The following is a 17,218-nucleotide window of genomic DNA, read 5'->3' as shown; positions in this document are numbered from 1 at the left end:
ATATTTTATAAAATAAACTGTCAAATCATGAAAATATGGTAATGCATTATTTCACTAGGATACTGTTTGGGCTCTTACACAAAATATGCTAGATTTAAATGCATCATAGCCAGTGTTGCCACAGTTACTTTGGAAAAGTAATCTGATTACTGATTACTCCTTTAAAAAGTAACTTAGTTACTTTACATATTACTTGATTTTAAAAGTAACTAAGTTAGATTACAAGTTACTTTTTTAGTTACATTCAGAAGTTGCCGACAACACCCCTGCCGCCTCAACATAGAAATGACAACCGTTTTTGCCAACACTCACTTTATTGGAAGTGCATTTTTAACAGTAACGTCAACAATGTATCTCCTGACATTTTAAATTGAAATTAAAAAAATATTTCCTGAAAAAAAAAAAAAACGTGTTTTAATAAAATGTTTTTCTTGACTTCACTTAATACAAATACTCTCCCCGAGACGCAAGAAGAAAGCAAAAATATATATTTTTACTAAGGAAAATTACTAAAATAGTAACTCACAGTGACTTGGATAAATTAATTTAATTTGATATTGGAAATTGTAACGTGTTAGATTACTCGTTACTGGAAAAAAGTTGTCAGATTAGAGTAACGCGTTACTGGCATCACTGATCATAGCTGAACACTGATGAGAATATATTTACTGAGATAATATTAGAGATTATATTTACACCAAATTATTATTATTTATGAGTTATGCGTTGCTATTGATGACGGCCATTATAAGGAAGGAAATCCCACAGAATAGAATCTTGCTTAAAAAAGTGCTAAGAGCTGCTTGATTTATTTGTTGTTTGTTGATTTTCAAATATAAAACATGTTGAAATGTTTTCAGTGTGTGTATCTGTTCTTTTTGAGCACTTTCATCTCATTTGAAGAAAACCGTGATCATTTGGGTCACTATAATCGTGATGTGAAATTTCCATACCGTTTCATCCCTACTGCCAGCCAATAAATGGGAAAACCAAGTAAGCCAAGTACATTAGACTGCTGAGGTAGACCACCCTGAAAATATAACTTTTGAAACTATTTGTCATCCTAATATCAAACAGAGCCGTGCACATATTGGAATGCAGCAGAGCAGAATCAAGAATATCAGATATTGGGGGGACAATTTAGCCATTATTGTTTATCAATATCTATGGTGGTTAATGGCCCTGCGATCAACATTTACTATGTACATCCAGATGCTTGAGCTGTTGATTCCAGAGAGACAATCTATAACACTAAATGTGTTAACAGCTACAGTGTTTCTGCGTACATATCTGGTTGTTTCTTTGATTTGTTGTTTCAATTGATTGATTGTTATGTTCAGATTATCATTGAGAGTAAGACAAGGAGAAGGTTTACAGCAGATCGAGAGAACACACAACTCGGGTCATGCATATAAACAGTGTGTCGGAGCACATGCAATAACACTAAATTAAAAAAGTTATAGTGTGAGATGGTACTGTGCACGGCCAAGCTTTTTAAATGTCTTCTGTGTGTGTGTGTAGGTGTACATATTCGAGAATAATATTTACTATCAGTCGGACGTCAGGAGTAACTCCCTGAGATTGACCTCATCTGGGAAGGAGGGCATCATCTATAACGGCATTGCTGATTGGCTCTATGAAGGTGAGACCTTGATCTGTTATATCTCTGTACATGAGATGATTAAATGAATGATGATTAGAGCTGCACCATTTTTGAGTTTAAAGGGGACATATCATAAAAATCTGACTTTTTCCATGTTTAAGTGCTATAATCGGGTCCTCTGTGCATCTACCATCTCAGAAAACGTGAAAAAGTACAACCCGGTAACTTTATTTTTGTAAGCCTTTCTCTGCAAGCATGTTAAAAAATTATCCGCTCAGATTTCTCTCCCCTTCTGACGTAGGATCTTATTATGATATTACCGCCTCTTAATTTTAGTCTTTAAGGGTTAGTTTACCCAAAAATAAAAATTCTGTCATTAATGACTAGGTTTGGGTACTGAACTCGGTACTTTTAAGGGCACCGACCGAATTACGTCAGTACTACCGATTCACATTAAATCAATCGGTACCAAATTTCGATACCTGAGAACGCATCTGGTGATATAAACTAGTGTCTGTGAATATTAAACCGCAAAAATGGCTATTTAAATATGAATCCTACGTGTCTCTGTGCGAATGAATGCCGTAGAAGCGCGGTTTACCACACACACACTCTCACTCACTATCGCGCTCACTATCCCTACGACGGTCGCATGTTTCCATCTCTGCCGTCTCATATGAGGACATGAACGCACGAACGTCATCTCCAGAGCCACTGAGAGTCACTTTATGAGTATTTTACCGTTTCATTTGAGAAAAACTACCGTCATATCATAAACACAGAAACTCAAAGGAGCGGCAACCCGTCAAAATAAAAGTCCGGTTTATCTTGACAAATACATAACTGTTGTACAGTAGAACTTAAATACGTCTCAATTAATAATACTAACACAAATGTTATAATAATAATCAAAACTTTATTTTTTAAGTAAGAAATATTTTTATTTTATTTTAACCGTATAAAGCTCAGTTGTGCAGCACTTTGTTTGAAAAAAAAAGTTTAATTATATTAAAAGATAAATTAAATTAATGTCGTATGTCTTCATTTGATTACCAGAAAATAAACAGCTCATAATTTGTGGGAAAACTTTTCATAGAAAGGAAATTAAAAAGAAAAAAATAATATGGTTGTTTACATTAATTAAATTTAAGTACCTAGTAGCTTACTATCTAGTAAATATTACAGTATACAAACATCGCAGACAGAGACCAGGGCAGTCCATCTCACTACAGTGGTTCTACAATAACTTTATGAAGTGACGAGAATAGTTTTTGTGCGCAAAAAAACCCGAAATAACGACTTATATAGTGATGACAATTTCAAAACAAGGCATCATGAAGCTTCGAAGCGTTATGAATCAGTGAGTCGATTCAGCGGTTTGAATCGCCAAAGTCACGTGATTTCAGCAGTTTGGCGGTTTGACACGCGATCCGAATCATGATTCAACTCGCTGATTCATAACGCTTCGAAGCTTCATTGGTGAGTAATTAATGACAGAATTTTCATTTTTGGGTGAACTAACCCTTTAATAGCGCCGCTATTTTGTTTTCTCAAGTGACAACGGTGCACAAGACCCTTGTGTGTATTTGACAGTTTAAACACAACAAAAAATGTGAAAGACGAGTTACTCACAAGCTTGAAGTCTGACAGCCAGTTGTCTGTGTGCGTGTGCTTCAGATGAAGTGCGCTCAGAAAACGATCCATTAAAAGTTTAAACGAATATAGCTTTAAAACGCATGGAAAAAATAACCTTTAATGATGAAAGAAGAACTATGCTATCCGTGAGAGTGAGCGCGATAATCAAAACCAAGCAGATGTCCTGTTATTATTTGGCAGAGAATCCGATTGAGGCAGGAACTGTGTGGAGAGGGGGCGGCACACAGCAGCTCATTTGCATTTAAAGGCACATGCACAAAAACAGCCTGTTCTTGACTGTAGTCAGAAACTGATTTATAAATGATCTGTGAGGTATTTTAAACTGAAACTTCACACCTGAGAGTTAAATTAAATCATTAAGGGGGGGGGGGGGGGGTAATCACACACAGTTTCTTGCAATCTCATGTCAGTCTTGAGTAACTATAGAGTAGTATTGCATACTTCATATCGCTGAAAAGTCTTTCGTTTTATCATATTTATAAAAGACAGATACGCTGTACCGAATCTTTCCGAATAAAACCGGCGGCTGGAGGCGTATCGTGTGGGCGGAGCTAACGAGTCACGTTCATGTTGTTTACTTGATGTGCACTTATGCGCCAATAGCCAACAACACACAGACATTTGAAGCAGCTTTACTCATCGCCTGCATTTCCAACGCAGGACCGCTCCATCCTTCAGCATTAGACGATCTGCAAATCCGGAGTTGAACTGGGCCTTGTTTATAAAACAATCATCGCCGAAATGCAGGGAACAAACAAAAACACTTGCTCTGGAAAAACTAACTCCATCCACTGTCCCCTAAACGCTGGGTTCTTTGGGAAGCTGAACAGGGTTGTCTTGCCCTGACAACCAAAAACACACTTCTTTGGTGACATTGTTGATTTCTTGACGTCCTGTGACCTGTGCAGCGCAGCTGACGACTTCCCTAAAGCCGAGCTGTGATACAGTTCGTTGTTATGGGAAGAAGGAGGCAAAACGTTAACAAAACAACATAAAGTTCAGGGCTGGTCCTCCTTGTCCTTCACTGGTGTCGCTCATCCTTAAATGCCTCCGGGCTCCCTCATGAGAGGATTCTCAATCACGCACCGGTCTCACTCGCTCCTCCCATGTCTCTCGCTCGCCAACCTCGCCACGCGAGCAAAACGTGTTGATGGGCGTGCATTTGCTCTCAAGCTCTGGTCGACTTGCGCGCGCCCTTCCGGGAGACAAGGGACAAGGAAATTTCGCCCTTGTTGACGTCACATAGGCCCATACTCGAAAAAAGGAGTATTTTTGGCATAGAAATAATGTCAAACGTCCAACTTATTTTTTGAAACTTTGTGCATGTTTAGCATGGGAATCTAAGTCTTTAACAGCATAAAAAAATCAGAATGCATAAAAAAGCATTAGACCCCCATTTAAATCTTGTAAAAATGGCCATAAAATAGAGATCACAATTATGTTACTAGAGGTGACAAAAGGTTAATTGCTGCAGTTTGTTTAAAAATAAAAAGAAGAAAAAAAAGGTTTTGAATGAATGATTCAATGACTCACTTATAAAGGCTTGTTTCATTACTGGATGAATCAGTGTTTTGAACAAATCTCTTGAATGAATGATTCAATGACACATTTTTTACCAGTCACTTGTCGCCACCTACTGGTGTAACGATGTAATTGATCGTTATCAAGAGACATCAGTGTTTTCATCCAAACTACTTCTGTGATCATATGAATTATTGTAAGACAGAAATAATGACACTGTGTGGTTGAAAAGACTGTTTGTGAAGCTTTTTCATATCTAAACATGACAACTGCGCTGTCTGGATCATTCGCTGTGATCGTACTTGTCAATCTCTATCACTAGGAATAAGATCACGTGTTTGAATCAAGATTGCGATAATACCGATTAATCGTGCAGCTCTAATGATGATGGTGCGACAGTGATGATGATGTGTGATGTGATGCTCAGGTGTTTGTGTTTGACTCCAGTGTGAGATCTCATACATAACAGATAACTGAACCTATTGTAAAAGACCAAATTACCAATTACCATTACACACATGCTCAGAGGAGGTCCTGCACACGCATGTGGCACACTGGTGGTCACCTGACGGCGAGCGCCTGGCGTTTCTGGTCCTGAACGACAGTCTGGTGCCAAACATGGTGTTGCCCACTTTCACTGGCTCAGCGTACCCGAAAGGCAAACAGTACCCGTATCCAAAGGTAAGTGGCTATGCTTGACCCTTATATCCTCATGATCCGATATATTACCCAGTGGGGTGGGGACACAGCAGAGCATTAAAGGTGAACTATGTAGGATTTTTGCAGTAAAATATCCAGAAACCACTAGGCCAGTGTTATATATTTTGTTCAGTTGAGTACTTAGAATATCCCAAATGTTTCCAAATATTTGTAAATCGTGAGAAATTGCTATTTTAACCGAGGAACCGGGACGTGTGAGCTATGCGTGTGAGGGAGTCGCCTGTCGATTGCGTCATATCTGCGTCACCCTCGGTTTCCGGTTTTATTCAGTGAAACACTTTACTCTCACTGCAGTGTGAACAAGTGTCATAGCAGCCGCCGAGCGAACGTCATAACTTCCTTCTCAACACACTCAGATATATCTAATACGATAAACAGAGTTGCGTTACCTCATACTCATGACTGGAAAAGAGGAAGTGGCGCCGGCAACCGTGTCATAATACAAGTCCCGCCGGCGACTATGCCATTATAACAGTCCCGCTTTTCAATCGCTCCTGCGGCCTTGCTCAGCTCCACAACACTCGGTCCTGCTCTGCTTCACTACAGTAATGTTAATAATCGCATCCATGAACATGATTTCTGCCCGAGTCCTATCCTGACTGTTTTCCACCGGCTGTGAGGTGAAGACCACATGTCCCGAGATTCTGCGCTCAAACGTGGCGTCATCAAACTACGCCTTTGTTTTGAACAGGCGACCTCTAGTGGATGGAAAATTTACATAGTGTAGCTTTAAGTATGAAAATGGGGGATATAATAGGGCTTTTCACACGGAACTGAACCCTGGGTTGTTGTCATTATAAACCCTGGGTAGAGGAATGTTTCACACCTGTAGTTTAGACAATCCAGAGTAAGATTAGCTCCGCTTTTGCACTGTTAACCCTGCAATGCAGAGCCAAACATGTGTAGTGTGCCCTGATTTGTGCATGTGAAATATGGTCCTGTGACTGGAGTGTCGTCGCAGTGAAGGTCATGGAGTCCACAGAGGATGTGCTAAAGACATTCGCTTTATTGGGATTGGGACATTCAGACGTTTTGAAGAGTGACTTAAGTGTCTAGAGACTTTTTGGGGTGGCTGCATGTTGTAGGAAATATCCGATTTCTTTTGTCATCTGTCCTTGGCGAAAAGATTGAATTGTTTCTGTTGTTGATGGGTTTTTTTTTTTTTAATATAAGTGCTGATGCGTGTTGTGTTTGCAGGCTGGGCAGCCCAATCCAATGGTCAAACTATTTGTAGTCAATTTGTACGGACCGACGCACACGCTAGAACTCACACCACCCGATGAACTCAAGCTCAGGTATAGTGTTAGTGTGTTTGTGTCTGTGATGGAGGCTGGAGCGAGTGACTGACGCTCTCTGTGTCTGTAGGGAACACTATGTGGTGATGGTGAAGTGGATCAGTAAGACCAAGACGGCAGTGCGATGGTTAAATCGAGCACAGAACGTCTCAATTCTGACTGTCTGTGACTCCACCACTGGAGCCTGCATCAAGGTACACACACACACACGCACGCACACACACACATTTGCACATTACACAAGTGCTCACATGCATCCACTCGCACAAGCACAAACACATTCACAGGCGCGCAAGGATTTTCACATACATACACACAAACACACACACTTACATAAGTACTTGCACATACGCTCAAGCGCACGCACACATGCGCACACACACTCACACATGCACACTCACATGCACAAGCACTTGCACATGCACACACACTCACATTCGCACATGCACACACACTCACATGCACAAGCACTCGCACATGCACACACACTCACATGCACAAGCACTCGCACATGCACACACACTCACACATGAACAAGCACTCGCACATGGACACACACATGATCAAGCATTCGGACACACATGCACAAGCACTGGCATAAGTACACACACACTCACAGACACTCGCACAAGCACACACACTCACATGCACAAGCACTTGCACACACACTCACACAAGCACGCACACACTCACACACACATGCACAAGCACTTGCACATCCACACACACACATGCACAAGCACTGGCATAAGCACACACACTAGTACACACAAGTACTCGCACATATGCACAAGCACACACACTCACACAAGTACTCGCACACGCACACACACTCACATGCACTCGCACATGTACAAGCACTTGCACATACACAGAAGTACACACTCACATGCACAAGCATACACATGCTTACGCACACACACACACACACATGCACACACACTCGCACAAGCACACAAACACACACACGCACAAGTACTCGCACACACGCTCATATGCAAAAGCACTCACACAGTCACTCACATACACATGCACATTACACAAGTGCTCACACGCACACACTCGCACAAACATTTTCACACACACACAAGGATTATCACATGCATACACACGCACAAGCACACTCACATGCACAAGCACTCACACACATACACATGAACAAGCACATGCACATACATGCACAAGCACTCGCACATGCACACACACATGCACACTCACTCACACAAATGCACAAACTCACTCACACATGCACACACACTCACACAAGCACTCACAAATGCACACACACTCACGCACACATGCACAAGGACTGGAATAAGCGCACACACACTCACAGACACTCGCACAAGCACTTGCACATGCACACACACACACATTCACAAGCACTTGCACATGCACATGCACACACACACACATTCACAAGCACTTGCACATGCACACACTCATTCAAGCACACACACATGCACAAGCACTCGCACATGCACACACACACACATGCACAAGAACTCACACAAGCACACACACTCACACAAGTACTCACACATGCACACACACTCACATGCACAAGCATACACATGCACTCGCACACACACACTCGCACATAGGCATTCGCACAAGCACACACACGCACAAGTACTCGAACACACGCACATATACAAAAGCACTCACATACACACACTCAGACTAACACACTCACACACGTCTGATGATGATGTTGGTGATGTTTTGTTTTTTCAGAGGCATGAGGAAACATCAGACGTATGGCTCTCAAAACAGGTGAATCTCCACTAGATGTTTGCTTCATAATCCTCAGTCACATGAGTTTAATGCATCTCGTGTTCCACGGCTGCTCCAGAACCAGGAACCGTTCTTCTCCCGAGACGCCAGCCGCTTCTTCCTGACGGTCCCGGTGAAGCAGGGAGGACGTGGAGACTTTCACCACATCGCCATGTTCACCTCTCAGGTACAGATACACCAGGAGTGATGCCAATCTGTTTGTACGATTAATGGCGTCAGTCTGGTGTTGATGTCATGTGGTTATTTAGGTGCGGGCCGATCAGAATGAGGTGCGTCATCTAACGTCAGGTAACTGGGAGGTGACGCAGATTCTGGCTTACGATGAGAACGCACAGACCATGTGAGTAAAACACGGCCACGAACTCCGACATACAAGCCAGGATCTCTATGACTATGCATACACTGCAAAAAATGCTTTTCTTACTTTTTTGTCTTGTTTTCAGTCCAAATATCTAAAAAATCTTACATTAAGAAGCATTTACTAGACAAGCAAAAGTTTTTGTCTTATTTTGGGGGAAAATAACTCAAAATTAAGGGAGTTTTTGCTTAAAATAAGCATGGTAATCTGCCAATGGGGTAAGCAAAATAATCTAAATTCAAACAGAAAACAAGATTATTTTGCTTACCCGATTGGCAGATTATTTTGATAATTTTAAGCAAAAACTCCCTTAATTTTGAGTTATTTTCCCCCAAAACAAGACAAAAACGTTTGCTTGTCTAGGAAATGCTTCTTAATGTAAGATTTTTTAGATATTTGGACTGAAAACTAGACAAAAAAGTAAGAAAAGCATTTTTTCGCGTGTATGCAGTACATCCAATGGAAATTGTTGGCTTTTTTGACATATTTGGACAAGCGAACATCTGATCCGCTTTGAAACAGTGCCTATTAATAAAGTTGATATACTTGAACAAAACCACAAAGCTTTTTCAATCATTTATTCTACAAAAGATGTGAATTTCGTCTGTAGAAAAAGTAAGTACGTCCTTGGCCTCAGTATCTGGTATTGCCCCCTTCAGCAGAAGTTATTCTTGTAGGCATTTTGTATAATTGTCCACCAGTCTCTGACTTTCAGACAGATGGCTTCACATTATCTTCAAGCACTCATCGATATGATGCAGAATTCATAGTTGGATCAATGGATGCAAGCCGTCCAGTCCCTGAGGCAGCAAAGCAACCACAGACCATAGCAATTCCACCACCGCGTTTCATGGGTCGGATGAGGATCTTCTCTGTGCCAAACATGCCTGCTGGTACTGTGGCCAAACAGCTCCGTCTTTGATTCGTCTTTCCAGAGCATGTTACTCCAAAAGCTTTGACTAAATGCTCATTGGCAAACCGTATTCTTGCTTTATGCTCTTTTTAGACACCAAAGGCTTTTTCCTGTCATGCCTCCCATTGCTGGTTAAATCTCTTTTTGATTGCAGATCTAGCAGATCCTGTGATGAAGTCTTGGGGATTTTGGAGACTTCTTTTTGCATTAGATAGTCTGTTTTTGGGCTGAATTTGTTGAGACGGCCAGTCCTGGACAAATTGGCATTAGTTTGAAATCTATGCCAATTTTCCTTACAGTGGTAGCCTGGATGCCAGCCGAACGTAGCCCCGCCCACAACATTTGAGTTCGGGAAGTTTGGTCGGGACTTGATCCGTTGTGGAGCAACTATGCTCAAACCAGAAGCTGTTCGGACCAATCAAATCTATCAGGTCGGGCTTCATACGCTGATGGACAGATGATCAACAGTAACGTCATCATCACGTCACTAAATAGCGCTTGGGTTGAACTCGTTTACTAAACGGAGAACTTGTTCGTATATGTGTTCACTTTTACTATTGCTCTCAGAAATGATGATGGTGTTGGTAAGTACTCTGTGTATCCTTAAATTCTGTTTACAACACCGGCAAAGATCGCTTACACTCATCTCCTTCTTCTACTTCTTCCGGCGTGCGTGCAGTTGAGTTCTGTTGACAACTATGCTTCGCCCAACATACGTCACTTGCTCTGATTGGTTGTAGGTCTATCCAATCGAGTGCGGTTGATTCGGTTGAAACACACCCCATAATCACAGCCCAATGGAGCAGGAGCAGACTCATATTCTGACTAGAATCTGAGTATGACGACATCAGGCTATTACAGCGGAATGATGTATGTAAAATAATTTGGAGATCATTTGGCAACTCTTTAGACTGAGCATGATGACACCCCTCACACCTCAAAAGTGAAGAGTGAACACCAGACACTATATATGAGACTTATTAAACAGGTTCTAATCGCTGGCAGCCAATCCTGAACGTCTGAATCTAATTTTATGGATCTAAAGTTGTGACGAATGTAAGGATGTACTTACTTTTTTCCATGTGACTGATCTGTTTTTGTGATCATTTACAGTTTTTTCCAACTGCTTACACACGTTTTCAAAACCATGTCTCCTTTTTTCGAAACTCTACACACAATTCCCAAAACTGCACACACAAAAAGGCAAAATGCCTCACATCGCCTTTAAAATGTAACACTGCATTCAAAATGCCATAAACTCATGTCAGATGCATCAAATGGCGAACACTTCTTTCATTATAGTACATTTTTGGATATACCATGTAAACACTGTTGTCCAAATCTAAAGCTTTTTGGTCTTTCATAGGCTTATATCTACATTTTAATACAATATAGTACAGGTAACAAGTATACTGTAAACACCAATGCAATGTAGAAACAAAAAATATTTATTAGGTCAAACATTACTGTTGTATACAGTAGCATACAACAAAACCATATACATATGTAAACCAAAAATATATTCTTTAGAACACAATTGTGTGTGTGACCTGGTGAATAAGTGTAGCATTTTGATTGGTTGTGTTTGGAAAAGGAAAGCAAGTCACTTTTTGTTGATTTTTGTGTTTTAGGTAGAGAATTGTGTGTAGCGTTTTGAAAAAAGTGTTTTATGCAATTGAAAACTGAGTCAAAGGCTGAGAAATAGCTTATGGTTTTGGAGAATTGCTGTGTAGTTTTGCACTTTGAGTGAGGGGTTTCAAAAATCGTGTGACATGAACAGATTTTGTGTGTAAGCAGTTGGAAAAAACTGTAAATTGTGAAAATTTCTACAAAATGTCAAGTTTATGTGCAATTTGATATAGTATATCAACCTTATTTTAGGTTTTAAAGTGGATCAAATATTTGCTTACCAAAAAAGGCAACTATTTCCATTTTTTCACATGGCAGTATAGACGATTTTCTGCATTTCCATTGGAAATAATGAAGTAATCACACTGCAAAAATGATGTCCTTCCTCAGTATGTTGTCTTGTTTTCCATTACAGATATCTCATAATTATTAATATCGAAGTAATTTTGCTTCTCAAGTAAATGCATCTGATTTAAAAATGTAAAAATCATCAAAATTAAGTGAGTTTATACTTAAAGGGTCAACTTTTTTTAGTTAATGATCTGCAAGACTGGGGCTTTATTAGTGCTGTTCATTGATTCGAGTAAATGTTTTGACATTTGGGTATAAAGTGTTCTTCAATATATGGTGTAAAACCGTCTTGAGTGCTGCCCTCTTAAGGTTGGAACGGTTGGATGTTGTTTGCCATCGTGACGTATGTTGGCTCTTCCAACAGCTCACAATCCCGCGATCACATGAGAACGGCTTCACTCCACCTGTCAATCAATCCGTCACTGTTCATCTTGTTTTAAGCCTAAACTCACTTAATATATTTTTTTTACATTCAGAAAACAAGACTTAATATCCTCAGTTATTTAGCTTTTCAAGTAAATGTTTCTTGATTTAAGAATGTTTAGATGTTTGTACTGGAAAACAAGACAGAAATGCTGAGTAAGAAATACACACATGATCACAGTGTTTTGAAAACCCTATAAATCAATGTCTGTTTTATTGCAGATATTTCCTGAGCACCAAGAACTCCCCGACCCACCGGCATCTCTACAGGTGAGATTCATGTTTGTTCCTCCAGAACCGGACAGGAAACAGCCGTTCATCAAATGTCATACTCAGTACTCTTTGTTCCATGGAGAAATATTAAAAAATGATTTAATGAGCGTCACTCTGACAACAGTCGTCACAAAAACTGTGACCAATAGAAGCGTGTGTTCAGATGAGCGGAGAGAGGGAAACCAGGCCTCTGATCTAGGTTATTATTGGTAAAAATACACAGAATAAAACCTTTAAATGTTGCGTGGTTTGACTGAAAACAGAGGATGAAAGTAGTGGATCCATCAATGTTGCTGAATCATGAGCAGTAGATGACTCAGTAGTCACATGCATGGGCGTAAATTTCATTTAAAATTTGGGGGGACAATAAACAACTACAATTTTTGAAGGGGGACACACATAATACAGCCGAAATTGACTTGTAAGGATATATGTGGCGTTTTGGTGCACTGAAAAATGATCTTATCTCTGTTTGTCTTTTCTGTCATTTTATCTGGCCAACACAAAGCAATAGTTGTTTAAATATAATGATTTATCATATGTTCACCACATGGTAATATCATTATTAAATGATCTTGCTTCTTCCACATAGTATTGAGCAAAACCCAACACAGCGGTAGATCTACAATATTAGCCTAATATCAGTTCACACAGAGGCTCATCGCTGTGTTAGTTGTAGTGTGTGACTTACAACAAATTACCAAACAATAATTGCAAAAATATCTGATTAATTAAAAAATACATGGTTATCAGCATTTTTTGTCATTGCTAATTTATTAATAACTCAGCATTGTCTGTATTAAAGAGAAAATAATCACTTCATCCGATGTTTAAAGTAAATAATCTAGCCTTAACAGCCCTTACTGGAGTTCAACAACTACTGAAGAACTGTTCTCTCCCACCGGTCGTGTGTGCGTGCATGCGTGAGAGTGAGAGTGAGAGTGAGAGTGAGAGTGAGTGTGAGTGTGAGTGTGAGTGTGAGTGTGTGTGTGTGTGTGTGAGCGTGAGTGTGAGCGTGAGTGTGTGTGTGTGTGTGTGTGTGTGTGTGAGCGTGAGTGTGAGGTGGACCAAACCACTGTGAGACAAGAGAGGGGGACTCAAAATGTGTCTAAACTTAAACTCTGGATTGTTTTACTACTTACACAATTATTTTCAGTATATATCATTATATTATTTACAATTCACAATGTAGTTTTTAATGATATTTTTAGAGGGGGCAACCCTCAGATGGGGTGGGTCCAGACTAGGGATGGCTCGATACCACAATTTTGTCTTCGGTACGGTACCACAATCTAATACCGAAGTACCGATATTAAATCGATACCATACAGGGTCTGAATTTTGATGCGGGTATTGCGCATAATTTTACTCACTCTCGCAAGTTTTGGGTTTATGAAGCGGGAAATTACCGCAAATGTTTATTATTAAATTAATCAACGAAGATTATCACATTAATCAGTCATTTGGAAACTTTTTTGTAAGTAATTTCAGCATTACTGCGCGTCTCCATTCTCTCAAAATGAGCAAATTGCTTCTGGCTTCAAAAAACATCATGCAAAGCAGTCTGCACGCTCAGATTCAACACTTTCGCTTCCGTTGCGGGACAGCTGACGGAAATCACTGCGCACGTCTTTTTAAACCTCGCCAATTTGAACATGCAAGCGATTTTATAGCATTTCGTAATGCATATGGGATGAGAGCTCTTTGAGAGAGAGCTTTCTTTGCGCTCATGCCAACAACAAACACACACACACACACATACACACACACACACAGGCCTAAAGAGCTCGCGCATTCCAAATTAAATTGTTTTTTCCTCAGTCAAATACACACAAAATTATGTCAAAAATGTAAATCTTTAGTGAGTAGTCACATAAACAGAGTTGGGTATGTCTTTCGCGGATGTAAATAGTGCAATAGTATGCGAGCAGATATTAGGTCTAAAGTAACGTCACTGGTTGAAACGAACGCTGGAGATTTCATTATATTTAAACTATACGATCTTATGTATGTGCGTTAATCAGTGTTAAAAGAAAAATGTCTAAATTAGATCGTTAGAATTATGCACTCACCTGTCGATCTCTTAATGTCTTACAAGTCAGGAATTAAGTGACGATGCTTGGCAAGGTTTGATGGTTCTTCAGCAGTTTTATAAGCAAAGTAATTCCAAGTTTCACGTCTACTCCTCTCTTTTTTTAATGAGTTTTGTGCGTGTTGAGTGAGATTCAACTGCTGTATTCATCTTGTTCTGTTGCCACATTTGCCGGTTTCACGTCAGTTTGGGTAGCGCGCTGCCACCTAGCGGTGTACTTCGGAACAGCAGCATATACCGAAATGAGCAAAATCATGATATCGTACCGTTTGAAATAAAATATATACCGGTATTTTTCCAGTACCGGTATACCGCGCATCTCTAGTCCAGACAGTCAGACAGACAGTCAGACAAGAAACCAGCGAAAACGCTCAGAAATGCAGCGATACAACTAACAAGACTTTGCAGTGAATGACAGTGAACATGGTGTATATATAGGCAGAGGTAATGAGTTAATGAGACACAGGTGTAAACAGTGAGTGCTAATGAGTATGGGCAAAGGATTATGGGTAATGTAGTCTGTGATAGAATGACAGTCCGGGTTGGAGTGCCCTCTGGTGGTGATCACGGGCACTCACACTGGTGAATTGTGACAGGAAGTATGTTTAATACTGCATGATTAATAGTATTTTGAGCTGTAATAAATGTCAAAACAGCTAATTCAACACTGAGTGATTTTTGTAGCTTGTTGGATATTAGATGCTCTTGTCTTTTGATCATTTACTCCACTTTAGTCAAATAAACATTTATTAATATAAAGGCTTTTACCGTGATATTAAAAACTAAAATGATACTAAAAATAACTACTAACTCAAAGTAATGATTTTTTATTTATGCCTCACTAACACTAACAGAAACAAAACCTGAAATGTAACATTTTTAAAGCTATAATAACAACCCTGCCTCTGATTGGTCCTTTTTGTGTGCAGTGTGTCCACAGTGGACTTGTTTCCCTGGCGATGTCTGACCTGTGACCTGAATAAAGCTAATTGCACCTTCTTCAGTGCCATTTTTAGCCCCACCAACCAACACGTCCTGCTGCACTGCAAAGGTACGAAGACCATTTATAATTTACTCCTGATGAGTGACCTCTCACCCTTCTGTGAGCATTCGCACTGCAGCAGACTGCAAAAAATGATGCCCTTCCTCAGCGTTTCTGTCTTGCTTTTCAGTACAAACATCTAAACATTTATAAATCAAGATACATTCACTGGAGAAGCAAAATGCCTGAAGATATGACAAATTGTCCAGAATTAAGATTATGCTTAAATCAAGAAAAAAATTGCTTTCTGTTTTCTGGCTCCATTAGCATATTTTTTTCTTGGTTAAAATTAATTTTGAACAATTTCTAAGGAAACGAGTCTTTATATCTTCAGTCATTTTGCTCCTCCAGTAAATGCGTCTTGATGTTTAGATGTTTGTGCTGGAAAACAAGACAGAAACACTGAGGAAGAACATCATTTCTGACTGTTGTTTGGTTTGTTGTGGTTTTCCTGCAGGTCCAGGAGCACCGACAGTGATCGTACACACTCTCAACACTGCCAGTGAGTATTCACTTCTTCATTTATCCATCTGTCCAATAGGGCTGGGTTTTGATACAGACATCCCAATTCGATTCCGATTCACAAGATCTCAACTTGATTCAAGATTCGATTTGATTCAGTCAATTCAATGGTTACATTTTCACTGGCCCCACCACAAAAAGTAATGAATGAATACAATAGTTAGTGTTTTTGTTGAATCCTTGTATTGTAATAAATAAGGTTATGGCACCAAAATGTTTCACACCAGTGAAATGATCAATTATCTAATATAAATTTAAAACATTATTAAAGACAAGTAAACAGTCATTAATAAAACAAGAAGAACAAATGGTAACACTTTACTTGAAGGGGTGTGCATAAGACTGACATGACATAATCATGACATAGTTTGTATGCATGTTTATGACAACTGTCATTAAGTGTCATTCGCTCAATTATGTCATTTTTAATGCAAAGATTACATTATTTGAGATGTTTTTGTCATGACAACTTGACATTACCAAGACAACATAACCTGTCATAAATCTTTTTTTCAGTGGTACAAGTTGAATTGGTCATTTAAAATGTCATTAAGTGTTAATACTCTGTCTCCATGTGGACGGGGCCTTAGATTAAGCCAGGATTAGGCATTAGTTCAATTAGGGCATTTAAAGTATCTTTTATAAACGTGTTTAAAAAAGCTTATTACTGATGTGCATCTTGAGACAAAACAATGGCACTGACATATCTTAAAATATGTTGCGTTGAGTTAAAACGGCTCAAACATGCATTTTGGTCTGGGACTAGGCTTAGGCCATGTCTGTGAAACCCATTATGTTCAATGTTTGCGGAAATAAATACAAAAAAAGGTTGATTTGTGGCTTTTAATCAGTTCAAATTAACCACATTTTAAAAAATGATTAATTGGAAAAATCTCTTCTTTTTTTTTTTGCCCAGCCCTACTGTCCGCCCTGTTTTGCTTAAAGGGTTAGTTCACCCAAAAATGAAAATTCTGTCATTAATTACTTACCCTCATGTCGTTCGACACCCGTCAGACCTCCGTT

The 17,218-nt window shown here is 39.6% G+C and overlaps 1 protein-coding gene across 1 annotated transcript in view; it reads left to right on the top strand.

The window, feature by feature from the left end:
• The window catches only part of dpp10 (dipeptidyl peptidase like 10), an 86,071-nt gene that overhangs the window by 52,406 nt on the left and 16,447 nt on the right, over positions 1 to 17,218 (top strand). The window contains exons 8-17 of the mRNA XM_079822432.1: positions 1,522 to 1,642; positions 5,307 to 5,461; positions 6,698 to 6,795; positions 6,866 to 6,989; positions 8,533 to 8,571; positions 8,651 to 8,758; positions 8,841 to 8,932; positions 12,489 to 12,536; positions 15,561 to 15,682; positions 16,131 to 16,175. Of these exons, the coding sequence (XP_079678558.1) occupies positions 1,522 to 1,642; positions 5,307 to 5,461; positions 6,698 to 6,795; positions 6,866 to 6,989; positions 8,533 to 8,571; positions 8,651 to 8,758; positions 8,841 to 8,932; positions 12,489 to 12,536; positions 15,561 to 15,682; positions 16,131 to 16,175 (952 nt within the window). The remainder of the gene's footprint in view (positions 1 to 1,521; positions 1,643 to 5,306; positions 5,462 to 6,697; positions 6,796 to 6,865; positions 6,990 to 8,532; positions 8,572 to 8,650; positions 8,759 to 8,840; positions 8,933 to 12,488; positions 12,537 to 15,560; positions 15,683 to 16,130; positions 16,176 to 17,218) is intronic.

This window comes from Gobio gobio (genome assembly GCF_949357685.1).
Source record: "Gobio gobio genome assembly, chromosome: 7".
Classification (NCBI taxonomy): Eukaryota; Metazoa; Chordata; class Actinopteri; order Cypriniformes; family Gobionidae; genus Gobio; species Gobio gobio.
Note: the sequence above shows the minus strand (reverse complement) of the source record. Positions and strands in the feature narration are given on the sequence as shown.